The sequence below is a fragment of the Pan paniscus genome, chromosome X (assembly GCF_029289425.2).
Source record: "Pan paniscus chromosome X, NHGRI_mPanPan1-v2.0_pri, whole genome shotgun sequence".
In the NCBI taxonomy this organism is placed as follows: domain Eukaryota; kingdom Metazoa; phylum Chordata; class Mammalia; order Primates; family Hominidae; genus Pan; species Pan paniscus.
This window is the reverse complement of record NC_073272.2, coordinates 107,564,257-107,591,447: the sequence shown is the minus strand read 5'-3', so window position 1 is coordinate 107,591,447 and position 27,191 is coordinate 107,564,257. Positions and strand designations below refer to the sequence as shown.

Below are 27,191 nucleotides of genomic sequence, written 5' to 3'. Positions count from 1 at the left end.
GGCACAATCTCGGTTCACTGCACCCTCCTCTTTCTGGGCTTAAGGGATCCTCTTGCCTCAGCTTCCCAAGTAGCTGGGACTACAGGCACCCACCAACACGCCCAGTTAATTTTTTTTTTTTTTTTTTTTTTTTTTTTTTTTTGTGGAGACAGGGTTTTGTCATGCTGCCCAGACTAGTCTCAAACTCTTGTGATCCGCCCCCGCCTCGGCCTCCCAAAGTGCTGGGATTACAGCTCTGAGCCACATACCTGGTCTCAGATCACTACACATATTTATAAAAAACATCACCATGTATCCCATAAACATGTACAATTATTCTGTGTGTCAAATAATAAAACCAAAATTTAAGAAAAGGAAAATTCATCCTAAAACTCATATGAAATCTCAAGAGATCCTGAAATGCTAAAACAATTTTGAAAAAGAACATTGTTAGAGGACTCAAACTTCCCAATTTCAAAAGAATTATAAAGTTACAGTAATCAAAAAAGTATGGTACTGGCATAAAGGTAGACACATAGCTCAAGGAAATAGAATAGAAAGCTCACACATAAACCCTGTCATATTCAAATGATCTTCAACAGGGTGCCAAGACCATTCAATGGGTAAAGAACAATCTCTTTAACAAATGGTTTTGGGGACAATGGATATCCACATACAGAAGTATGAAGTTGGACCCTTAGCATATACCATATACAAAAATTAACTCAATATAGATTAAAGACCTAAACATAAGACCTAAAACTGTAAAATGCCTAGAAGAACACATATGAGAAAAGCTTCAAGACATTGGATTTGGTGATGATTTCTTGGATATGACATCAAAAGCACAGGCAACAAGAACAAAAATAGACAAATGGGACTACATCAAACTTAAGATCTTTTGTGCATCAAAGGATGCAACCAACAGAGTGAAAAGGCAACTTCCAGAATGGGAGAAAATATGTGCAAATCACATATCTGATAAGGAGTTAATATCCAGAATATATAAAGAACAACAAAAAATCAAATAACCTGATTAAAAATGGGCAAAGAATTGAATAGTTATCTAAAGATGATATACAAATGGCCAAAAAGCATATAAAAAGATGCTCAACATCAACTTTCAGAGAAATGCAAATCAAAACCATAATCAGATTTCACCTCACACCCATTAGGATGACTATAGAAAATAATAAGGGTTGATAAGGATATGGAGAAATTAGAACCCCTGTGCACCACTGGTGAGATTGTAAAATGGTACAAGTGCTGTGGAAAACAGTCTGGAGGTTCCTAAAGAAATTAAAAATAGAACTACCATGTGATCCAGCAATCCTACTTCCAGATATGTATCCAAAAGTACCGAAAGCAAGGTCTCAAAGAGATATTTGCACACCCATGCTCATAGCAGCACTATAATAGCCAAAAAGTAGAAGTGACCCAAATGTCCATTGATAGATAAATGGATAAAGAAAAAATGTATATCTCAGTCACAAAAAAGACTAATACTGTGTAATTTCACTTATATGAGGTATCTAAAGTAGTCAAATTCATAGAAAGAGAAATTAGAAGGGTGGTTGCCAGGGACTGGAAGGAAGAGGAAATGGAAAGTTGTAGCTTAATGGGTATAGAGTTTCAGATTTCCAAGATAAAAAAGTTCTAGAGATCTGTTTCACAACTATGTGAATATACTTAACACTACTAAATTGTACACTTAAAAACGATCAAGACGGTAAAATTTATGGTTTATATTTTTCACCACAATTTAAAAAAAAGCTAAAAATAAAGAAGTATACCAGTGAAGGTAGTGATCGTGGTGATTTTCCCCATTCCTAACTAAATTTTTACTGGGAGAAAGGCTATAACTAACACAATATCCATATTTTCATTAAGTTATCACTTTTATATTCTGGTTCCAAGAAAAGATAGACTAGATGCACTTTCCCCTATTTATCCCTCTATATCTAAAAACACTGGACATTATAAATAAATAAATATATATATATACATAACTCATACATCTCTGACAGGTAAATAGAAGGAGGCAGGTGGCTTCTTCTATTCCTGGTGGCTAGGAATCTCAAGACCCAAGTAACAATATGGCAGTGAGTTCCCTGGATTTGTTTTTGAGTAATGTATCCTGGACCTGGTGATGGAGAAGCCAGCAACCCAGCAATGCCATGGGTGCAAAAAAAAAAAAAAAAAAAATGTGCCTCAAAAAACTGGCTATCTCTAGCCAAAGGAACAGAAAAGGGGTAGCCTAGAGAGACAGAAAACTTTTAGGTAATAACTTCCCTATCCAAGGCAAACACCACAGCAGAAAAAACTATACTCCTCCCTCCACTGCCCTCAGCAAAAATCAAGTAGGGAGCCTAGATTTCTACCTTCAACTGGTTTTAAATAGTCACACATCCCCTTCTCCCTGAGGTGGTTTCAGAAATGACCGAATGGAGATCTGGGACTTTCATCCTTGCCAGGCAGTAATGAGTCCCCCGGCATATGATGGTTGTAGAGGCCTGTCAATGGAGGCCTAGGGAGGTGTCAGTGGTGTCACTGGAGGCCTACTGAGGATCCTGAAATTCCACTCCTTCCTAGTAATAATGGCATCCCTACCCCTACCCTGGGTATCAATGGATGGTGAGTGAGGAACCTTGACTCCCACCTTTCCCTGAATAATAAAACTGTGCTCCCATTCCCCCACCAGAATGGTGTCAGAGTAGGCCTACTAAACAGAAGATTAAAATAAAATCCAGAGTCTCATAAAATGCCCAAGATACAATAGAAAATCACTCATGATAAAAAGAAGCAGGTACATCTCAACTTGAATGAGAAAAGACATTCAACAGACACCAACATTGATATGACACAGATTGGAATTAATCCCACAAGGATTTTAAATCAGTCATCTTAAAAATGTTTCAACAAGCAATTACGAACATGCTGAAAACAAATTTTTTTATAAAAAGAAAGTCTCAGCAAAGAAATAAAAGACATAAAGGAGAAGCAAATGGAAGCTTTAGAACTGTAAAACACAATCACCAAAATGAAATACTCACTGAATAGGCTGAATAGCAAAAAGGAGACTGAAAAAAGAATCAGTGAAACTAGTGACAGAACAATAGAAATTATGCGATTGAACAATAGAGAGAAAATAAATTGAAAAAGGTAAACAGAGCTTCAGGGACACACGGGACTTTAATGATACATTAAACATTCATATCATCAGAGTTCCAGGAGGAGAGGAGAAACAGTGTGGGACTAAAGGAGTATTTAAAAAATTAGGTGAAAATCTCCCAAATATTTAACAATCAATTAATTTTGTTAATTGACAAATAAAATTGTATATATCTATGATATACAACATGATGTTTTGATATGTGTATACATGTGGAATAGCTAAATCAAGCTAATTAATATGAAAATCTCCCCAATTTGGCAAAAGACGTAAGCCTACAGATTCAAGAAGCTGAGCAAACCCAATAGGATAAATCCAATGAATTCCACAGTAAGACATATCATAATCAAACTCCTGAAAACTAAAGAAAAAGAAAAAAATCTTGAAAGTAGTGAGAGAGAAGAAATACCTTACTTATAGAAGAAAAACACTTTTAATGAGAGTAGATTTATTAAGAGGAACCATGGAGTCCAAAGGGAAATGGCACATTTTTCAAATGCTGAGATAAAAGAACTGTCAATCTAAATTTGCATATCCAGTGAAAATATCTTTTAGGGGAAAATCAAGACAGTCTCAGGTGAAGAAACACTAAGAATTTGTTGCCAGCAGACATACCTAAAGGAACGGACGGCTAAAGGAAATTTGTGAATTGGAAAGGAAAGATAAAAGAAGGAATCTTTAGGTATCAGGAAGGAAGAAAGAAAAATAGAGTAAAAAATATTACCAAATACAACAGACTTTGCTTCTTTTTTCAGTTTTCTAAATTATATTTGACAGTTAAAGCAAAAGTCATAACATTGTCTGATGTGATTCTAAAAATATATGGGAAAAATATTTTTAAAATTATAGATGGGAGAAAGTAAAGAGACTTAAAGGGAAGTAAGGTTTCTATAGCAAAGTATTTCTCTAACTACAACGGAATCAAACTATAACTCAATAACAGAAAGGAAACAAGAAAGTTTTTAAACAATTGGAAATTAAACAACATACCTCTAAATAATCCGTTGGTCAAAGAGGAAGTCTCAAGGGAAGTAAAAAAAAAAAAAATACCTTGAACTGAATGAAAATGAAAATACAACATATCGAAATATGTGACATAGGAGCAAGATGGCAGAATAGGAAGTTCCAGCCCTTGTTCCCCTACAGGAAGACCAATTTAACAATGATATATTGAGTAAAATAATTTTATGAGAATTCCAGAATTCAGTTAAGAAGTTGCATACCCCAGGTAAGCACAAAGTCAAGAATAACCACATTAAAATGGGTAGGAAGGGCAATCTCACCTTATCTGCATCAGTCCCTCTCCCAAGCTGGCACAGCTCAGCACCAGGAAATAACATCCCAGCCTTCAATTTCAGGGTGGGGGGAACAAAGACTGTACAAAGTTTTCAATGTTCTGTGTTTTTGGAGGGCTGCTCAAGGAACCAGGAAGAGGTTTCTATTTTGCCCCACTGGAAGCACTAACAAAACCAGCATACTTTGGCTGCCTTGAGGCTGCTGAGAACAAAGGAAAGTGGTGGGTAACTTGCTGTGGCCAGCACAGTTCAGCACAGTTGGGAGGAGATACACAACTTAAGGCTTCTTCCTCAGGAGGGAGGGAAACAAGTGGAATATTCATCAGCATTTTGACTTTTCACCAGGCTGCCTAAGGTACTAGTATAGGTCTCACCTGACTTGGGGCACTGACTTAGGAAGCTAGCACACATTGGATACCTGATGACCACTGAGAACAAAAAGAGAGAGAGGAGGCTTACTGATATAGAACCAGAAAACTTGCAGTGTTGTAGACACAGAGGGAGCAAGTGATTATAAGCTCCTGTAAAAGAAACTGGTAAGCTTCTAGTTGAGAAATTACCTACACATGCCCAGAGAAGTCAAGTATCCTCCAAAAAGGTTTCAAAGGCCCCCAGAATCTCTAGCTGGGCTGACTGGTGAGGGTCTTTCCCTGTACAAAGCCAGTCCATAATGACTGAAAGAAGTTACCAATGTTCCAGATGTGCAGATCCCAACAAAAACATTAGAGACATATGAAGAAACAGAGAAACATGGTCCAAAGAAGCAAAATAAATCTCCAGAAACCAATCCTAAAGAAAGAGAGGTATATCAATAACCTGAAAAAGAAGTCAAAATAACCATCATAAAGATGCCATCTATGAGTTCAAAAAATGACAAATATCAATAAAGATTTAGAAAACATAAAAGAGAACCAAACAGAAATTTAGAGCTGAAGAATATAACAGCTGAACTGAAAAAAAAAAAAACAAAACATGACAGGTATTAAACAGCAGGCTTGATAGGGCAGAAGAAAGAATTGGTGAACTCAGAGACAAGTTATTTGAAATGATATAGTCAGAGGAACAAAAAATCAGTGAAGAAAACCTAAGGGATTTATGGGACACCATCAAACAAATATATGCATTATGGGATTCCAAGAAGGAGAAGGGGTAAAGGGACAGAAAGTTTATTTAAAGAAATAACATCTCTAAATGTGTCAAATCTGGGAAAGGAAATGGACATCTGGATTCAAGAAGCCCAACAGACTCCATGTGGGATGAACCCAAAGAAATCCACACTGAGAAACATTATAATCAGATTGTCAAAAGTCCAAGACAAAGAAAGAATTTTGAAAGCAGCAAAAGAAAAGCAGCTTATCATGTACAAGGAAATCACCATAAGATTATCTGTGAGTTTCTCAGCAGAAACCTTGCAGGACAAAAGGGAATGGAATAATCAAAGTGCTGAAAGAAAAAAAAAAAACCTGCCAACCAGGAATATTACATCTAGCAAAATTAGCCTTCAAAATGAAGGAGAAATAAAAACGTTCCCACATGACCAAAAGCTGAAGAATTTCTTCACCACTAGAACTGCCTTACAAGAAATGCTAAAGAGAGACATTTGAGTTGAAATAATAAGATGCTCAACAGCAACTTGAAAGCATAAATCTTACTGGTAAAGGTAAATATGTAGAAAAATACAGAATACTGTAACACTGTAATACTGGTGGGTAAATCACTTTTAATTTTAGTATAGAAGTTAAAAAACAAAAGTATAAAAATTGGCTGGGTGCGGCAGCTCATGCCTGTAATCCCAGCATTTTGGGAGGCATCCCCTGAGGTCAGGAGTTCGAGACCAGCCTAGCCAACATGGTGAAATCCCATCTCTACTAAAAATACAGAAATTAGCCAGCCATGGTGTCGGGCACCTATAATCCCAGCTACTCGGGAGGCTGAGGCAGGAGAATTTCTTGAACCCAGGAGGTGGAGGTTGCAGTGAGCTAAGATCGCACCATTGCACTCCAGCCTATGCAACAAGAGAAACTCTGTCTCAAAAAAAAGTATAAAAATACCTATAACTATACAAACATGTTAATGGATACACAATATAAAAATGTAATTTGTGACATCGATAACATAAAGTGTGGGGTGGATAATATAAAAGAGTAAAGTATTATATGTAATTGAAGTTTAAGTTTGTTTCAGCTTAATATAGGTTGTTATAAGATGTTTTCTGTAAGTTCCATGGTAATGTCAAAGAAAATCCCTTTAAATGATACACAAAAGAATGTGTGAAGAGAATCAAAGCATGTCTCTACAAAAAAATCAATGAAACCCAAAGGAAAAGAGAAAGAAAGAAAAGGAAGGACAAAAAAGCTACAAGACAGAAAACAATGAACAAAATTGCAATAATAAGTCCTTCCCTATCAATAATTACTTTAAATATAAGTGGATTAAACAGTACGGTACAGTCATAAAGACAGACATATAGATTAATGGAACAGAACAGAGAGCTTGATCATAAATCCATACATATACAGTCATCTAATCTCCAATGATAGTTCCAAAAATACACAATGGGGAAAAGGGTAGTCTCTTCAACAAATGGTGCTAGCACACATATGTCCATTTCAGCACTATTTACAATAGCAAAGACATGGAATCAACCCAAAGGCCCATCAATGATAGACTGGATAAAGAAAATGTGGTACATCTGCACCATGCAATACTGTGCAGCCATAAAAAGGAAAGAGATCATGTCCTTTGCAGGGACATGGATAGAGCTGGAAGCCATCATCCTCAACTAACTAACATAGGAACAGAAAACCTAACACCACATCTTCTCACTTATAAGTGGGAGCTGAACGATGAGGACACATGGGTAGGGGGAACAACACACACTGGGGCCTGTCAGGGGAGTAGGGGGAGGAGGAGGGAGAGCATCAGGAAGAATAACTAATGGATGCTGGGCTTAATACCTAGGTGATGGGTTGATCTGTACAGCAAATCACCATGACACACGTTTACCTATGTAACAAACCTGCACATCCTCCACATGTAACCAGGAACTTAAAAGTTTTTGAAAAAAAAAGGGGGCAAAGATCCAGCCCAACTCCCCTGCAAGAAAAAAAAAAAAATGGTGCTAGTAAAACTTTATACCCACATGCAAAAAAATTAAATTGGATGTTTATTTCACACTACATATAAAATCAACTCAAAATGTATTAAAGACTTAAACATAAGACCTGCAACTGTAAAAGTCCTAGAAGAAAACATAGGGGGAAAGCATCATGGCATTGGTCTTGGCAATGATTTCTTGTATATGACACCAAAAGTATAGGCAATAAAAGTAAAAAGAGACAAGTGGTACTACCTCAAACTAAAAAGCTTCAGTAGAGCAAAGGAAACAACAGAATGAAAGGCAACCTACAGAATGGGAGAAAATATTTGCAAACCATCTGATAGGGTTCAATATCTAAATTATTTAGCTCAATAACAAAAAATCTCACCAAATAATTCAATTAAAATATGAACAAAGAACTTGAATAGACATTTCTCCAAATAAGACATACAAATGACCAACAGGTATACGAAAAGATGCTCAACATCACTAATTGTCAGGGAAATGCAAATCAAAACCATAATGAAGTATCACTTCATAACTGTTAGGATGGCCATTATTAAAAAAAACAGTAAGTGCTGGCAAGAATGTGGAGAAATTGGAACCTTGTGCACTGCTGGTGTGAGTGTAGAATGGTGCGGTTGGTATGGAAAAGAGTATGGAGGTTCCTTAAAAAATTAAAGTTTCCCATATGATCTAACAATCCCACTTCTAGGGATGTATCCAAAAGAATTGAAATCAGAATCTTGAAGAGATATTTGTACTCCTATGTTCATTGCAGTATTATTCACAATAGCCAAGAGGTGGAAACAACCTAATGTCCATCCACAGATAAATGAAGAAACTGTGGTATATACATATAACGGAATCTTATTCAGCCATAAAAAGAAACCCTGTCATATGCTACAATATGGATGAACCTTGAAGACATTATGTTAAATGAAATAAGCCAGACAAAGAAGGGTAAATACTGCATGATTCCACTTATATATCTAAACGAGTTATGTTCATAGAAACAGAAAGGAAAATAGTAGTTGCCAGGGGGTTGGTGGGGGATGGGAAATGGGGAGTTGCTGCTCAATAAGCATAGAGTTTCAGTCATTCAAGATGAAAAATTTCTAGAGATCTGCTGTACAACATTGTGCTTATAGTTAACAGTATTGTACTGTACACTTTAAAGTTTGTTAAGAACTAAATCTCCTGCTATGGTTTTTTACTGTGATAAAAAAAATACATGACATGCAGCTAAAGCAGTGCTGAGATGGAAATTCATTGCACTAAAGGCTTAACTTAGGGAAGAAGAAATGTCTGAAATTAATAATCTAATTTCCCACCCTAAGGAACTAGAAAAGTAAGAGCAAATTAAACTGAAAGCAAGCAGAAGTAAGGAGATAAAGAGCAGAAGTCAATGAAATTGAAAACTCAAAATCAACAGACAACATCAATGAAACAAAGAGGTAGTTCTCTGAAAAGCCTCATAAAATTCACAAACCTTAAGCAAAACTGACAAATAAAAAAGATAGGCCACAAATCATTAATATCAGGAATGAAACAGGAGATATTATTATAGACCTTGCAGACACCAAAAGGGATTACTACAAACAAATATGCATGTATAAAGTTGATAATTTTGATAAGCTGGATAAATTCCTGGAAAAGCACAAACCACCACAACTCACTCAATAGAAATTAGATAATTTGAATAGCTTGGTAACTATTAAGAAAATTGAACATATAATTTTAAAACTCAAAAAAAAAATTCTTCATTGAAACCATCTGGGCCTGAATGATTTCACTGCAGCATTCTACCAAATACTTAAAGAAGAATTAACACTCATATTACACAATGTCTTCTAGAAAATAGAAGAGGAGGGACTACTTCCCAACTCTTATTATAAGGCCAATATTGCACTGATACCAAAATCAGACAAAGACAGTACCAAAAAATTAAATTGCAAGCCAATATCATTCATGAATAGAAGCAAATATCCCCAGCAAATATGAGCAAATATAACATATAAATTATACATCGCATCCAAATGTGTTTTATCCAAGGATGCAAGGCTAGCTCAACATTTGAAAATAAATTAGTGTAATCCACTGCATTAGCAAACTGAAGAAGAAAAATCACAAGATCATATCAATTGATGCAAAAAGTATTTGGCAAAATTCAATAGTTATTCATGATAAAAACCCTCAGACAACTAGAAATCAAGAGGGAACTATCTAAACTTCAAAAAAAACTACATTATAGTTGATGCTGAAAGACTGACCTCTTCTTCCCTAAGACTGGGAACAAGACAAGAATTTAGCTCTCACCACTGCTATTCAACATAAAACACAGAGTGGAAAGGAAGAAATATCACTGTCCCTCTCTGCAGATGACAAGATGGTCTACATAGAAAGTCCTAAAAAACAATGAAAACAAAAGAAAAAAACTAGAAAAGTACCTTCTAACCCCCTAGAACTAATCAGTGAATTCAGCAAGGTTTCAATATGCAAAACTATCATACAAAAATCATTTATATTTCTATATACTAGCAATGAATACATGGAAACCAAAATTCAAAATAAAATACCATTAATAGTCACTCCAAAAATGAAATGGTTATGTATAATTCTAACAAAACATACAAGATTTCTATGCTGAAAATTGAACAGTGCTGATAAAATAAATAAAAGAAGATCTAAATAAAGGGAGAGACATATGGTGCTCATGGATTGGAAGACTCAGCGTAGTAAAGATGACAGTTTTCCCCAAACTGATACACAGGTCTAATACAATTCCTATCAATATCTCAGCTAACTTTTTTCAGATATAGGCAAGCTTATTCTAAAATTTATAGGGAAAGTTAAAGGAACAGGCAATATTGAAAACAATAAACTAGGAGGAATCACTCTATCAAATTTTAAGATTTATTATAGAGCTACAGTATTCAACACTGTGTGGTATGGCAGAGGGACACATACGTAGATCAATGAATCAGATTAGAAAACTCAGAAATAGATATACACAAGTACGGCATACTTATATTTTACAACAGTGCAAAAGCAATTCAATGGAGCTGAAGTAACTGGATATCAATAATCCAAAAAAATTAACCTTGACCTAAACTTCACATTTTATGCCAAATATTAACTTAAAATGGATCATGGACTTGAATGTAAAATGTAAAACTATAACACTTTCAGAAGAAAATCTAGGAGAAAATATTTGAGACCTACGACTTGGTGAAGACTTCTTAGATGTAACAACAAAAGCACAGTCTATAATAGGGAAAAAAATCAATAAGTTGAATGTCATCAAAATTAAAAGCTCTTTCTCTGTGGAAAATCCTATTAAGATGAAAAGACAAGCCACAGACTGGAAGAGAATATTTGCAAGCTACATATCTGACAAAGAACTGGTATCTAGAATACATAAAGCACTCTGAAAACTCAACAGTAAAACAAACAATACAATACAATTAGAAAATGGGCCAAAGATATAAAGAGATATTTAAATGAAGAAGATATGGGGATGACAAATAAACACATGAAAAGATGTTGAACTTTATTAGCCATCAGATAAATGCAAATTAAATCAGTAATATATCACTACACACTTATCACAATGGCTAAAACTTAAAAAAAAAAATAGTGAGAATACCAAATGCTGGAAAGGATGTGGAGATACTGGATCTCTCATACCATTGCTGGTGAGAATACAAAATGGTACAGTCACTTTGGAAAACTAGTTTGTCAGATTCTTTTAAAATTAAACATATATTTACCGTCCCACCTTGTAATTGCTCTCCTGGGCATTTATCTCAGAGAGATGAAAATTTCCATCTACACAAAACACTGTACTCAATGTTAATAAGAGTTCTCTTCGTAATAGCCAAAAACTGGACATTTAAAAATGTCCCTCAATAGATGAATGGTTTAAAAAACTGTGGTACCTCCATGTCGTGTAATATTTCTCAGCAATAAGAGGGAATGAACTATTGATACCAATTTGAATGAGTCTCAAATGTATTATGCTGAGTGAAAAATAGTGGAAAAGGTCACATACTTTATGATTCTAAAAATTAAATCATTTTAATTATATATAAAATTCTTAAAATGACAGTTATAGAAAAGGAGAACAAATTAGTATTTTTCAGGGGTTATCAATGGTGGGGGTAGGTGGTGGGTGTGACTATAAAGAGGTAGCACAGGAGAGATGGAATATTTCTTGATTGCGATAATGGTTAAACAAATCTACACATCATAAAATAACATAGAATTATACACACGTATCATTCCAGTATCAATTTCCTGGTTTTGATATTGTATTATAATTATGTAAAATGCAATGATTGAAGTAACTCAGATGAAGATTATATGGGGCCTTTCTGTACTATCTTTGCAAATTATTGCGAGTCTCTTATTTATAATAAAACCCTTTTAAAAAAAGAAACCACTTATAAAGCAAATAACTTAAAACAAGAGTGTGGAAGCTAAAACTCAGGGAGTAAATATAAAGTGCTTTATTATAACAGCCTGTAACAGTTTGCCAGTTTTGTGAAGGAATCGCTTTTAAATGGGGAAGGTTTGTATAGCCCAGTGACATATAACACCAAGGACATTTAACATGTGGGATCAAAACATGGGATTAAAAAAAATTAGAGCCACAGCACACACCAGGGCCTGTCAGGGGGCGAAGGCCTGGGGGAGGGATAGCATTAGGAGAAATACCTAATGTAAATGACGAGTTGATGGGTGCAGCAAACCCACATGGCACATGTATACCTATGTAACAAACCTGCACGTTGTGCACATGTACCCCAGAACTTATATATAAAAAAACTTGTATATAAAAAAAAATTAGAGCCACAGATTAAGATGTCTCATCTTAAACAAGCAACTGGCAACTGTAAAGTGCAATAAGCCACATAAATTACATTTGTAAGCAGTGAAAAATCAATTGCAAAAGGTTTTTGAGCCAGTTATGGAACCTTATTTAGTAAGTGCTGGGAATGGAGAAGTTTCATGGTTGATAACCCAGAACCTGTTCCTGCAACTGTCATGCAGTTAATTGATTTGCGTATACCCTCAAGTTGTTTTTCAGTATAGAATATATTCACTTCCTGTTGTGCTATGGAAAGAATATTTGCATTGGGTAAAATATTTAGTGTAATTAAAAAGGAACAAGTGGGGGGAAATGATCTCTCTCTGCACTGTCCAAGATGATTAATAATGAGTCACACAAAACTATTTACATGTAAAACAATTACAATTAAATGACATTAAAAATTCAGTTCCTAGACACATTGCAAGTCTTTAAGAGCAACATGTGGTTATGGTTACCATACTAGAACAGCATAGATATAGAAGTTTACCATCATCACAGAAAGTTCTACTGGACAGCACTGCTCTAGAGCATTAAAATCTTGTCATTTCACCAAAATCACAGGTAGAGTTACAGCCCAAAGAACTCTGACAGCATTTTGTATTGCAATATTTAGGATTTTCATTTACACATAATTCCATTTTCAGCAATATTTAGCAGCATGTTGCAGTGGTTAAGTAGTAGGACTTTGGAGTAGAATTGCCTGGATTTCTATTATAGCTCCAACTAAACTGTGTGACCTTGGGCATGTAACTTCTCTCCTCTGTGCCTGTTTTCTCATTTTAAAAAAGGTAGGAGCTGCAGGATAATAGTACCTACCTCACAGAGCTGATGTGAGGATTGCATAAGATAAGCTCAGTAACTGACAATGTCATCTATAAATGCTAGTTATTATTGGCATTATTCTTCAAGCCTAGAAGATGAACTTAGCTTGTTTTAGTATCTAGAATCCAGGTGATCAGTGGAAAAGGCAATAGGGAACGTTCAATCATAAGAGCAGAAAGGGAGTCAGACCCTAACAGGGCCCCATTTGTCTCTTAATGGACATAAACAGCAACCACATCATTCCTCCATAACTTGGGGCCAGCCACAAAAGAGAAGAGACCTTCTCCTCTAAGACCTATTTATCTTGCAGCTTTCAAAAAGTCAAAGGATAACTTCCCCTTAGCCTTAAAGGACTCAGAATTGAAAGTTAATTACCATGTCACATAAATAACATAACATAACATAACATACAATAAAATAAAATAAAATAATAAAATAAAATAAAATATACTGTTTATAAAAGAAGACTACCCAAACAAGTCACTCAGTAGGAAAGGCACTTGGAATTGTTTTTCCAGCTTTTCTACCAATCAGATCCAAGTACTTGATGCATTTTTATGGTGAAAGGTCACTATACCCAATACTTTGTGAATACCACAACACAGGGATACTGTACCTCCATAATCAACTAGAGAAGTATTTATTGAATATGCAGGGCACTTCTGCTCTACACCAACTATGACTGGCAGGCTAAATTCAGCCCATCTCATGTTTTTGTGTGGCAAGCAAGGTACGAATGATTCTCATAATTTTAAATGGTTGGAAGAACCACCTTCAAACACTGTTAGGGAACACTGAATGGCTTTGGAAATTAACTTTTGATGCAGGCTGGATAATGTTTATTAATTAATTCAACCTAAAATTACAAGGCAAAACAATGCTTATATACGAAAAAAACTGTAGTAAAGTCATTTTGACAATATTATTTGAATCACAAGTAATGTCAAGATGCTTTATCCACTTCCCATGCTGTCACAAGTCAAAACAATAAAACCACAATTAAATACCACTTTATACCCACTAGAATGCCTATAATCAAAAAGATAGATATTAATAAGTATTGGTAAAGATATGGAGAAATTTGGCTGGATGTGGTGGCTCACGCCTATAATCCCAGCATTTTGGAAGGCCAAGGTGAGCAGATCACTTGAGGACAGGAGTTCCAGACCAGCCTGGCCAACACGGCAAAACCCCGTCTCTACTAAAAATACAAAAATTAGCCGGCACGGAGGTACATGCCTGTAATCCCAGCTACTCAGGAGGCTGAGGCACAAGAATCACTAGAACCTGGGAGGCAGAGGTTGCAGTGGGCTGAGATCATGCCACTGCACTTCAGCCTGGGCGACAGAGTGAGACTTTATCTCCAAAAAAAAAAAAAAAGAAAGAAAAGAAAATAAGAAAAAAAATGTGGATAAATCTGAACCCTCGAACATTGCTGATGGGAAGGTAAAATGGTACGGCCACTTTTGTAAAGAGTCTGAAAGTTTCTCAAAAACTTAAACAGAGTTACGACATGACCCAGCAATTCCACTCCTAGTTAAGTACCCAGAAGAAATAAATGAAATCTCAGCTGGACATGGTGGCTCACACCTGTAATCCCAGCATTTTCTGAGACCTAGGTGGGAGGATCACTTGAACCCAGGAGTTCGAGATCAGCCTGGGCAACATAGTGAGACCCTGTATCTATAAAAAATCATAAATCAGCCGAGTGTGTTGGTGCATGCCTGTAGTTCCAGCTGCTCCAGAGGCTGAGATGACAGGATTGCTTGAGCTAGGGAGGTGGAGGCTGCAGTGAGCCGTGATCGTGCCACTGCACTCCAGCCTGGGCAACAGAAGAAGACCCTGTCTCAATAAAAAATAAAATAGGCTGGGCACAGTGGCTCATGCCTGTAATCCCAGCACTTTGGGAGGATCACCTGAGGTCAGGAGTTAGAGACCAGCCTGGCCAATATGGCGAAAACCTGTCTCTACTAAAAATACAAAACTTAGCCAGGCGTGGTGGCATGCGCCTCAGGAGGCTGAGGCAGGAGAATCGCTTGAGCCTGGGAGGCAAAGATAGCAGTGTGCCAAGATCATGCCACTGCATTCCAGCCTGGGTGACAGAGTGAGACTCTGTCTCAAAATAAAATGAAATAAAAGTTAAAACAAGAAGCAAGATATCTATTTCCATATGAATTTGCAGCATATATATTTTCTGAATTCAGACTACAGTTCCAGCAGCAGTTTTTGAACTCTGAAGCAAGTGCAAAGGATATTCCATATTCCAAAATCCCTTTAACTGTGCAATTGAGCAGCTTTCACCAAACTTTCAATTGGAAGTGATTAACCTGCCACATAATGCTAAAAGGCACTATTAAGAGAAGAACAGAATTCTATTCCACGCAATGAATATGCTCAATTAAAATCATGTTTGAGGATAGTGTATGATGAGAATGTGGTACTTGACCTCTGCAGACTTTCTTCCAAACACATAATGCCAGTCTAAGCATAAAATTGAGGGGTTTTCTACAAAATACCTGACCAGTACTCCTTAAAACTATCAAGGTCACCAAAACAAGAAAAGTGTGAGAAAGTGTCACAAACCAGAAGAGGCTAAGGAGATACAATGACTAAACGTAATGTGGTATCCTGGATGAGACAGCATCTCTAGAGATAAACTAGTGAAACTTGAAAAAAAAAAGCATGGGGTATAGTTAATAGCAATATACCACTGTGGGCTTATTAGTTGTGACATAGATAGCATAGCAATGTAAGATGTTAATGATAAGAGATTCAGCAAATGGTGCTAGGACAATTTCTACATCCACATGCAAAAAGATGAATTTAGATTCTCACCTCACATCACAGAGAAAAAATGAACTCAAAATGAATCATAGACTTAAATGTAAGAGATGAAGTAATAAAGCTTTTAGAAGAAAACATTGGAGAAAATCACTGAGACCTTGCAATTAGGCAAAGACTTCTTAAGTACAACACCAAAAGAATGGTCCATGAAAGAAAAAAAAATGATAAATTGAACCTCACCCAAATTCACAACGTTTTCACTTCAAAAGACACCATCAAAACAAGAAAAAGGCAAGCAACAGACTGGGAGAATATATGTGCATATCATATATCTCTCAGGGACTTGATCTAGAATATATAAACCATCCTTACAACTCAACACTAAAAAAACAAATAACTCAATTTAAAAACAGACAAAAGATATAACAGACACTTCACTGAAGAAGATATATGAATGGCTAATAAGCACATGAAAATATGCTCACCGTATTATAAATTATAATTTATAAATTAAAACCACAATGAGACACCACTTCACACCCACTTAGAATGGCTATAACAAAAAACACAGTAAATAACAAACGTTGGCAAGGATGTGGAGAAACAGGAACTCTCATACATTGCTAGTGGAAGTGCAAAATGTTGCTGCCATTTTGGAAAACAGTTTTGCAGTTTCTTAAGAAGTTAAGCATAAATTTTCCCTGTGATCCAGTAACTCCACCCTTAAGTATCTATCAAAGAGAAATGAAAAAAATATGTCCGCACGAAGACTTACATACTAATCTTCTTAGCAGCACTAGTCATAGTAGCCAAAAATTGGAAACTGATGTGCCTATCTAATAGTGAGTAGACAGATAAAAATGTGTTATATCCATAAAATGGAATACTATTCAGCAATAAAAAAGTAAGGAAGTACTGATACATACTACAATATGGATGAATCTCAAAAATATTATGCTAAGTGAAAGAAATCAGACACAAAGACTGCATATTGTATGATTTCATTTATATAAAATGTCCAGAATAGGCAAATTTATAGAAACAAAAAAGTAGATTAGTGGTTGTCTGGGGCTGGGAATGGGACAGAGGATTGATTAACTATAAATAGGCATGAGGGACCTTACTGGAGGGATCAAAAAGCTCTAAAACTGATTTATGGTGATGGTTGCCCCACTTCAGTAAAGTTACCAAAAATCATTTAATTATGCACTTGAAATCAGTGAATTTTAGGATATGTAAAATGTGCCTCATTTTGAGTGAGTGTTATACAGGAACTCTACTAACCTTGCAACTTTTCTATAAATCTACAACTATTCTGAAATTTTTGAAAAATTAAATAAAAATAAAAATAAAAAAGTATATGTTTATGAATTGATATCAGTATTTGGCAGTACCTATCTATGTAAAATGACATTTTCAAAAATTAAATAGGTAAAAATTTCCTAACAGATCAGCATTAACAGATGAACACTTAAAATCAATTTTGACAATAGGGAACACTAATTCTGAGCCCCAATTAAGCAAAATATTATCCCCTAAAAAGAATTCTATTCTTCTCATTGGTAGTCTTCCTGTATTACAAAAAAAGTACTCAATTACTATTATATTTTGAATTTCATCAATAAAAATTTGTTGAAATTTGTTTTCTCTTTTGTCATAAAAGTACCAACAAAATATTCTTGATTTTGCCTTTTGGCCTACAAAGCCTAAAATATTTACTATCTGGCTCTTTACAGAAAGTTTCCCAACTCCTGTTCTACACTATAACAGGATAAACATAAACATCATCAGTCTCTTTCTTGAATGTATTCTTATCGTTACCTAGTTGTGGCATAATGTCCTCTGGATATGCCCTATAAAGGATCAGTCTTGCATTGCTTCTGCTATGGCACTATTTGGGATTTCTATAAAAAGAAACACTATTAGCTTAATAGTTGTAGCAAAGCCTTGACAACATAGTTAATATCGTGATATTAAAATGCCAACACCACAGCCCGGTATCCTTAAGATGACCCTCATCAAGCTGTGATGTCACCAGGCTATGGACTCACCGAGGTCTCTTAGATATCAAGTGGCTCCCACGGCATCACACCCTGCCTTTGGCATCACCCTGGCACATCACCTCAGTACGGTGCCATATGCTATCACTGCTGTGGTAGAACCCTGTCCTGATGCCACACCGCCGAGATGTCAGAGTAATTAACCCCCACTTCTTTCCACTCCCTGGGCGGTGGCAGGGAGGGGGAGGGTAGCCACAGTCACCGGTTCGAGCTCAGGAGGTAGTACTCAGCTCCAACCCTTGTCCCTTCCGCCTGCCACTGCAGGTCAGGAACCCCGGGGGACAGGACCTTTAGGCTCTCATAACTCTTGCCCTGCCCCCGAACCTGTTTCATATGGCCGACTCAACGACCCGCCAGCGACTACCCACCCCGGCTCTTTCACACGGTTCCACTCAAAGCCGCTCCCCGTACCTGACTCCATTCTCCAGCTGTCATCCTGGGCCAATTCCACCGGCAACTTGACTACGGACGGACGGTCGCTAGGATCCCTGGGACTTGTAGTTCTGCACTGCTAGGGGCCAAGTCTGTGAGGGCAGCAAAGGCGCCTCCCTGCCCGGAACTGCTCTCAAACTGCAACTCCCAGAGGCGCCGCGCGACGGGAAAAGAAAAGGGAACGAGGAAGGCCGGTGATTGGTGAAGCTCTAACGGCTGTTTTGACTGGCGTAGCCGGAGCCGGCGACGTGAGGCGGGCGTTGCTAGCGCGACAAGTAGTTGCTGGGACCGCGAAATGGAGGGGTGTGTGTCTAACCTAATGGTCTGCAACCTGGCCTACAGCGGGAAGCTGGAAGAGTTGAAGGAGAGTATTCTGGCCGATAAATCCCTGGCTACTAGAACTGACCAGGTAAAGCAACGCTAGGTCTCTCCGCAGTCGGCGACGTCGGCGAAGCCCTACGTGGCTTTCGGGGCCCGGCCCTAGCGGAGGCCCCGTTTCTGAGAGAAGCAGAACCCCGCCCCCGCCGCCCCAAGCAGTCCCCCTGGGTCACCTCGGGACTCGCGATAGGCCTGCGGGAGCTAGCCCCACAGACCTCAGATATTTTCCCGTTGGCCCGGAGCTCCGCTCCCTGATTTTTGGATAGTTCTAAAACGTCTACCGCATTTCTCAGAAACTCCCAATCAGTGAAAAGGAAGGCTTTTTATATGGATTTATTTACCTTTACTAGTAACTGTATTCAGTAACATGTGAAATTGAACGCCCCTTCCGTGCCAGGCAGTTTGCTAGGAGCTGGGGATACGGTGGAGTGGAAGATGCAGACAATAAAATAAGCACAAAAACATGTCCGATTACAAATTGTGGTAAATACTCGGCAGAGAAGTTTACATGGTGCTTTCAGAACACGTTAATAGGAGGATCTGATGCTGAATATGACTGTCGTTAATTGGAAAAGTTTTTGCAAAGAAGGGAAGGTTAGTTAGACTTTGAAGCATGAGTGGGATTTCCATGGGGGAATGAGTGGACATTCTAAGCAGAGGCAGACAGAAGTTTAGAAGTGTTTCTTTCTGCCCTCCTGCTCACAGGACTCTCGTGCTTTCATCCTCAGTTTCTAGGATTCATGGTGCCTTTAGTAAGCCCACAAATATTTATAGATGGCCTTGTGTTTCGCAGACAGTGTCTTAAGCACTAGTGAGACTGTCCCATACTTACAGATCTCCATTTTGTGTCTTTTGGGAGAGAATTAGAAATCAAGAGACTGTTTTCTCTTTTCTGGAACTTTCCTTTATTACTCAACCTGAAAATGGCCTTATCTTTACCTGGTTTACTTCATTATGGTCTGGTGATATTTAAGGATTTAAATTTAAATGTAATACTTTATATTAAGTTAAGATTTAATACTCCATTGGAAATTTAACCATTCTTCAGTCAAGTCAGTGGCTTAAAAAGGGAAAGGAACTATTCAGGATCAAGAGACGTAAAAAACATGAAGAAATGCAATTTATGGATCTCGTCTGGTTCCTGATTTAAACAAACCAACTGCAAAAAGACATTTGGGAGACAGTTGGGGGAAATCTGAATACAGACCGGATATTAGACATTCTAAAGGAGTTAGTGTTAATTTTAGTAAGTGTAATAATGGTCTCATAGTTATATAAGAAATACCTTTTTTTTTACATACTGAAAGAGAAGGGTGAAAAGTCATGATATTTAGGATTTGTTTTTGGAAAGCTCAGCAAGGAAAAAACTAGTTAAAGCAAATAGGGCAAGATGTTTGTTGTTAAGTCTAAGCAGTAGGCCTGTGGGTTTCTATTCTATTCCTTCTATTTTTGTGTGTTTGAAATTTTTTTGTAATAGAGTTTAAAATACCATTTTCTATTCTGTGGGGCTAAGAAGTATAGCAGTCACTGCAAATAGGGATTCCCTTTGACAAATAATGACTACTATAGCTTTTTTAATTTTTATTTATTTTTATTTATTTATTTTTTGAGACAGAGTTTCGCTCTTGTTGCCCAGGCTGGAGTGCAGTGGTGCCGTATCACCTCACTGCAACCTCTGCCTCCCGGGTTCAAGCGATTCCCCTGCCTCAGCCTCCCAAGTAGCTGGGATTACAGGCGCCTGCCACCACGCCTGGCTAACTTTTGTATTTTTAGTAGAGACAGAGTTTCACCATGTTGCCAGGCTGGTCTAGAACTCCTGACCTCGGGTGATCTGCCCACCTCAGCCTCCCAAAGTGCTGGGATTATAGGCGTGAACCACCGCACCCGGCCATAGCTTATTATTTTTTATAAAAAGTAATTTTCTTGTTTTCTGTGTGTTGTGTTTTCTAAATTATATTTCTAATTTATTTATGATTTTAAATTCTAGATAATTTCAACTAGTTTAATGAACATTTCTTCCCCCATTAGATTCATGTGTTCCTTCTACAGCATCTAACTTGAGGTCAGTGTGGTAGTAGAGATTTCAGAGTCAGAACTTCACTGACAGTTGTGCCCCAACTTCACCATTTAGTATCCATATGACCGTCCACAAGTTGCTTACCCTGAGGAGTTTTAGTTTCCTCATCTGAAAAATGGAGATAATAAGCACTGTGTAGAATGGTAGGAATTAAATGATACTATACATGTAAAACTCCCAGCACAGTGCCTGACATAAAAGTACGTAAATAATGTAATAGTAAAACAACCAAAGATGTATTTCTGTCAAAGCATTGAAATCAGTTTCTTGCTCTACTACTTTCCTTGTCGTATTCTGCCCAGAATTACGTATGTTCATCAATGTCATTCTCCCCATGTTACTTAAACCTTCATCTGTCTTATACCAGTAAGTAATATAGTTTAAGGTTACCTACCTGAGGATCCAGTGCTCTGCATTTCGTATTTTCAAACTATAGATTTGCCAGCACCAGTATTTTTTTTCTTGCTTTTTTGCCTTCTATTTCAAGAATGTTTCTATTACTGCTTCTCTGTAGGACAGCAGAACTGCATTGCACTGGGCATGCTCAGCTGGACATACAGAAATTGTTGAATTTTTGTTGCAACTTGGAGTGCCAGTGAATGATAAAGACGATGTGAGTACTTTGATAAAGTTGAGTTGATAAATTCCCAGTTATCTTTGTACTCCAGACTGGTGTTTACTGAAGCCTGTGCATTAAGCTCATAAAGAAAATTGTAACCTTTATGACTGGAAAGTTACATCATGGCCCTTGTGATCAAGCATGAGACTCATGGTTGCATTATTTTACAATGTTATGTTTGCCACTGATACTCTGTGATTTAAGGTAAACATACAGGAGAGGCTGAGGTAGGAGGATTGCTCCAGCCCAGTAGTTTGAGGCTGCAGTGAGCCATTGTACTCTATCCTGGGTGACAGACTGAGACCTTGTCTCTAAAAATAAAAAAACAAAAATAAACATACAGATCAGGGCTTGTTATGGTGAACCCTAAAAGACCATAAACTCTTTCTATTATGTTGGATTTTTTGTTTTTTGGTGAACATGGCCTGAATAATGAGGACCTAAATAACTTTTTTGTTACATAAAGAGATTTATTCTAATGATATGGTTATATTAGGATTAGATTTGTGAAGAGTAAGAATGGAACCTTTTTTGTAGGCAAATATTTTTTTGCCTTGTAAAGCTCCTTGCTAACCCTGCCTAAATGTTAGCACTAATCCTTGTGCCTTTTTCCCCTGGTATTTCTACTACCTACTTCTTTTATAGGCAGGTTGGTCTCCTCTTCATATTGCGGCTTCTGCTGGCCGGGATGAGATTGTAAAAGCCCTTCTGGGAAAAGGTGCTCAAGTGAATGCTGTCAATCAAAATGGCTGTACTCCCTTACATTATGCAGCTTCGAAAAACAGGCATGAGGTATGGTTCCATCCTAGGCTACTTCTGTTGAGTTCTAAACGTGTATACAAACACAGATAGATTTCTGCATTGTTTTCTTCTTTCTTCTCCATCTTTCCAGATCGCTGTCATGTTACTGGAAGGCGGGGCTAATCCAGATGCTAAGGACCATTATGAGGCTACAGCAATGCACCGGGCAGCAGCCAAGGGTAACTTGAAGATGATTCATATCCTTCTGTACTACAAAGCATCCACAAACATCCAAGACACTGAGGGTAACACTCCTCTGTAAGTGACAAGTAGCAGTCATTTGTATTCTACCTGACATTAGCCTTCTTGCAATAATTCTTATACATCATTTCTTTTTTTATTCTGCTTATAAATGCAATACGTGTTAATGACAAAAATGTTAAATTGCACAAAATATAAAGATAAAAATTGCCTATTATCTTGCCACTCAGAAATAACTACTGATCACATTCTTGTGTATTTCCTCCTGGTCTTTTATATTCAAATGTATATATTTTATACATACATATTTTTTAGCAAAATTGGGGTCATACTGTGTATGTGGTTTTAGCTCTTGTTCTTTTCACCTCATAGCATAAGCATATATTAAATGTTTAAAACCTTTTTAATGGGTATATAAAATTCTGTATAGATGTGCCATAATTTAATCATTCCTCTATTACTGTATATTTAAACTTTTGTGAGTTTTTCACTATTATAAATAATGGTACATTGAGCCAGGCATAATGGCTCATGTCTGTAATCCCAGCACTTTGTAAAGCCAAGGCGGGAGGATCACTTGAGGCCAGGAGTTCAAGACCAGCCTGGGCAACACAGCAAGACCCCCCGTCTCTAGAAAAAATTAAAAACTTAGCTAGGCATGGTGGCATGCACCTGTAGTACTAGCTACTCGGGAGGTTGAGGTGGGAGGATTGCTTGAACTCAGGAGCTCCAGGTTACAGTGAGCTGTGATCACACCACTGCACTCCAGCCTGGGGAACAGAGCAAGACCTTGTCTCTAAAATAGTTGACCAACTTTGTACAGAAAACTTTTGGCCACATTTCTGATTATTACCTTCTTATAGACTCCTAGAAGTGGAATTGCTGCGTCAACAAATACACACATTTTAAGACTTGCTATATGTTGCCAAATTGCTTCCAGAGGAGTTGTATCATTTTACCCTCCCAACAGCAGTGTAAGAGTGCCTATTACCCCCTCACCAACACTAAATTATCCTTTTGTTATGTGAAAATGATATTTCATAGAGGTAATTTATATTTTTATTATCAGTGAATTTGAACTTTTTTTAATGTCCATGGCTAATTACATTTCTTATCTAATTGTAACTTTTTGTGTCCCTTTCTCTGTTTCCTTTTGGGGAATTAATTTATTTTCACTGGGTTTTAAGTGCTCTTGATTTGGCATGGTAAAATATTAATTTTCTGCAATGTTAGTTGAAAATATTTTTCCTAGTTTATCTTTTCATTTTGTTCATAATTTCTTTTACATAAGAGAAGTTTTAAAATTTCTACGTAGTCAAGCCCATTCATCTTTCCTCATGACTAGAAAGCTCTTCCTTACCCTGAAATTAGTTAAATATTCACCCGTCTTTTATTATAGGTTATTTTAACGTTTCATTGGTTTTGATTGAGGGTTAGTGTTATTGTTTTGCATTTAACTCTTAAAATCCATCTGTAATTGAATTATGTGTATGATCTGAAGCTGGCCTTTACCTTGATATTTTTCCACGGTACTTGGCCACTTTTCTTCTGTGTTGAATGGTGACTTTTTCTTGAACCAGAAGTTCTGTGAGTCTTCTTTTTAGTCCAGAGTGAGGTTCAGCCTTTTCCAATTTGACTTTAAACCAACTTTTAAAAAGTATTATTTTCTTAACTCTTAGTTTTTAAAATCTTTCCTGCATTCTAAGAGACCCTGTTTAGAAAGACCTGTATGCCCTACCTCTTTTCTCCATAAATAGAAAGGCAGGATGGCCTAGAGGAAATCTAGGAGTCAGACAAGATAGAGTACTGGGACGAACATAGGATTTATGAATAGCTAGATGATGTTCACCCAATTCAGACTCTACCACTTACTAACAATATTAAATACTTATATTAAACAATTTATAAAAGTTACTTAATCTTCCTTGAATCTTAATTTCCTCATCTGTAATATAAGGATAATAATTCCTTCCTCACTAGATTATTGTGAGGTTTAAGTAAAGCAACATGTAAAGTGCCTCCTAATACCCTCCTGGCAAACTCTTAAGTGCATGGCAAAAGTTGTTACCCTCTTCCACTCAGTCTACTGCCAAGACATGTCAGCATAGGTAGGAACTTTAACCTCTGTCACCATTTCAACTGTAAAATGATGATAATAATACTTTGCTAACTTATAAGATAGATATATGGACTAAATGAGATAAAATCTTTTAAACTGCTTTTTCAAACTTTAAGCTGCACGAATTACTATTAACAGTTTATGAACTGAGGCTTTTCTAAATTCTAACCCTGAATTATTACATGTAGTGTTTGAGGTAAACAACTACTTATCTCTGTAAAATGAGAAAGTTGTTCCTTAGGCTAGCATTTAGATCCCTTCTTCTATTGTAAGTAGAACCAGAATTATGATTTACGATCTGGTATTACAAGGCTTTTTTTGTAGAATTTTAACTTACAGTCTCCCTATGCAAACTGATGTTTCTTTCCTGATTAAATAACTTTCCAATGTTACCATTTCTTAATCATATGCACTTTAGACTACCTAGCAAGAAATCCTAACCATTACATAGAATTGGTAGTGATTAATTGGTCTCTGGTGGTCCCTGATTTCAGACACTTAGCCTGTGATGAGGAGAGAGTGGAAGAAGCAAAACTGCTGGTGTCCCAAGGAGCAAGTATTTACATTGAGAATAAAGAAGAAAAGACACCCCTGCAAGTGGCCAAAGGTGGCCTGGGTTTAATACTCAAGAGAATGGTGGAAGGTTAAACAGCTTGGATTTATTTTACTTTGTATGTTGTGTTGTTGTCCCCAGTGTCCTACAAACTAATGTATTTGTGCACAAGACATCATCTATGAATGATGAAGTTTTCTCACCTTCAAAGTCTTATAAACATGTTGACTCTTGTTCCTGCTGAGTTACTTGTTCGAAGCTTACAGCTTGTTTTCCAGGCATCGAATAACTGTTGAGATTGTTCTACTGTTGTTGTATATTCTTCTATATTGAATTCTGGTTAATTTGGAGTAACTAATTCTGTGGCTGTTGTGAGTCTTCAGCACCCTCCCATGTACCTTATATCCCTCTCTGAAACAGAACAGCTCCAATAGCAACAAGCCAGTTGTTCTGCCAGATGTTTCTATGTGGATTCTGTAATGTTCCTCCATACAGTTAAAACATCCTAACTTGTTTTTCAAGCTCACTCAGGCCTACGCCAAACATTTCTGTTTTTTTTTAACCATGAGGTTTAATTTATTTTTGTGATAGGAGGGATATTTACATATTTTAGTGGACCACATTTTAAGTTGGACAGTGTGCTCTAAAATACTGAAAAACAATAGCCCATATACCTATGTATTTGTTTTTGATGGGTTGTTTACTCTGAAATAAAATGTATGGTTTTCTTAAAAGGAAGTTTTAAAGTACCTATTTTGTGTCATCCTGTATTGAAAAGAATGTCAAGCTTGTTAAAATGACATGTAACAAAAATGTATTTTGATTTGTATTTCAGAAACTAAAAAATAAAATGTTGAAAGAATCTTCCAATTTTTCTTTCAAACTAGCTAGAATTCACTTAAGCCTTAGAATCCTCAGTAAAGACATTTCTCAGTTTTTGGTAGCTCTAAGTCAATAAAATTAGTAAAGCTTGAATTGTAGCTGAAATCTTTTAAAATAGCCATCTTCTGAATTGCTAATTAAATGTAGAACAAAAGGAAATTATTAAGTATAAACTTGAGCTCCATTTAGGGAAGCATCTTAACTGATACTAGTCATAAAATCTAATGAACTCCAAGTGACTTTCAGATTATTTTTTATTTGAATTTTATGCTGCAAATACTGCTCGAAATAAGTGATCCAAGTGAACCTACAAACTTGCATTAATTTTCGGTCAAAGTCTTAATGATCAGTAGCTAAAATGAGTTTTGTAAACACGAACTGTGTTATAGAAACTTTTTACAGAAGTATTGTGAGTGCTAACCTTAACAATCAGAGAAGCATCTTATGGAACAAAACTATTGAATGCTGGAGATAGACTTGGTAGCAGGGGAAATAATATTTCTAGTATTTTTAGTGTGATCAGAGTAAAGTTTTGTCTGTTACAACTGAAGACATTTACTCTTCATAAATATTGAGTTAATTGTCTGAGGTGATAGGTTTCGTGGGTGTAAAAGGAAATTCATCCGAGTTCTTCAATAAGCAATACAGATGGAGCTAAGCCACAGGTAATTTGTAGGCTTTTGGCATTTTAAATGGCATGACTTGTTAATATTTAGATCACAGATTTGTATAAAATAAAGATATTAGTGGCCTCGGATATTGATCAGATTGTTACCTGTGTCTGTAGGAAAGGTGTTAGAGATGAAGCTGATTCAAGGTCAGCAGATTTTACAGTTTCAAAACAAAGATAATTTGGCTGGGCATGGTCGCTCATGCCTGTTATCCCAGCACATTGGGAGGCCGAGGCGGGCAGATTACCTGAGGTCAGGAGTTCAAGACCAGCCTGCCCAACATGGCGAAACCCCATCTCTACTAAAAAAATTAGCCGGGTGTGGTGGTGGGCGCCTGTAATCCCAGCTACTCAGGAGGTTGAGGCACGAA

General features: G+C 36.8%; 2 protein-coding genes across 6 annotated transcripts in view; one reads left to right on the top strand and one right to left on the bottom strand.

Annotated features, from left to right (window-relative positions):
• ATG4A (autophagy related 4A cysteine peptidase) overlaps positions 1-18,669 on the bottom strand; it is a 63,813-nt gene extending 45,144 nt beyond the window's left edge. For 2 of the 4 annotated variants that reach the window (XM_034949968.2, XM_008973104.5), the window contains exon 1: positions 18,457-18,534. Coding sequence is in view for 2 of the 4 variants with exons in the window: in XM_003819693.4 (XP_003819741.1) it covers positions 18,500-18,509 (10 nt within the window). In the remaining 2 variants the exon portion in view is untranslated. Of the gene's footprint in view, positions 1-18,456 lie in introns of all 4 variants that reach the window. The other 2 variants (XM_003819693.4, XM_034949967.2) reach the window with 2 other exon arrangements.
• A 127-nt stretch (positions 18,670-18,796) lies between these two features.
• PSMD10 (proteasome 26S subunit, non-ATPase 10) lies at positions 18,797-26,130 on the top strand. Of its 2 annotated transcripts, none has more exons than XM_003819686.4 (5): positions 18,797-18,929; positions 21,490-21,588; positions 22,240-22,386; positions 22,487-22,574; positions 25,210-26,130. In XM_003819686.4, the coding sequence occupies exons 1-5, from the start codon at positions 18,816-18,818 to the stop codon at positions 25,215-25,217; spliced, it is 456 nt and encodes a 151-aa protein (XP_003819734.1). In that variant the 5' UTR covers positions 18,797-18,815; the 3' UTR covers positions 25,218-26,130. The 2 variants fall into 2 exon arrangements, with proteins under 2 accessions (XP_003819734.1, XP_003819733.1); XM_003819685.4 differs by having other exon boundaries at positions 22,487-22,653.
• The last annotated feature ends 1,061 nt before the right edge of the window (positions 26,131-27,191 follow it).

Excerpts from the sequence above, each read along its gene's own strand:
- PSMD10 (XM_003819685.4), top strand. The coding sequence starts at position 18,816 with ATGGAGGGGTGTGTGTCTAACCTAATGGTCTGCAACCTGGCCTACAGC. Across the intron at positions 18,930-21,489 it reads TGGCTACTAGAACTGACCAG|GACAGCAGAACTGCATTGCA; the intron begins GTAAAGCAACGC and ends GCTTCTCTGTAG. Across the intron at positions 22,654-25,209 it reads ACTGAGGGTAACACTCCTCT|ACACTTAGCCTGTGATGAGG; the intron begins GTAAGTGACAAG and ends CCCTGATTTCAG.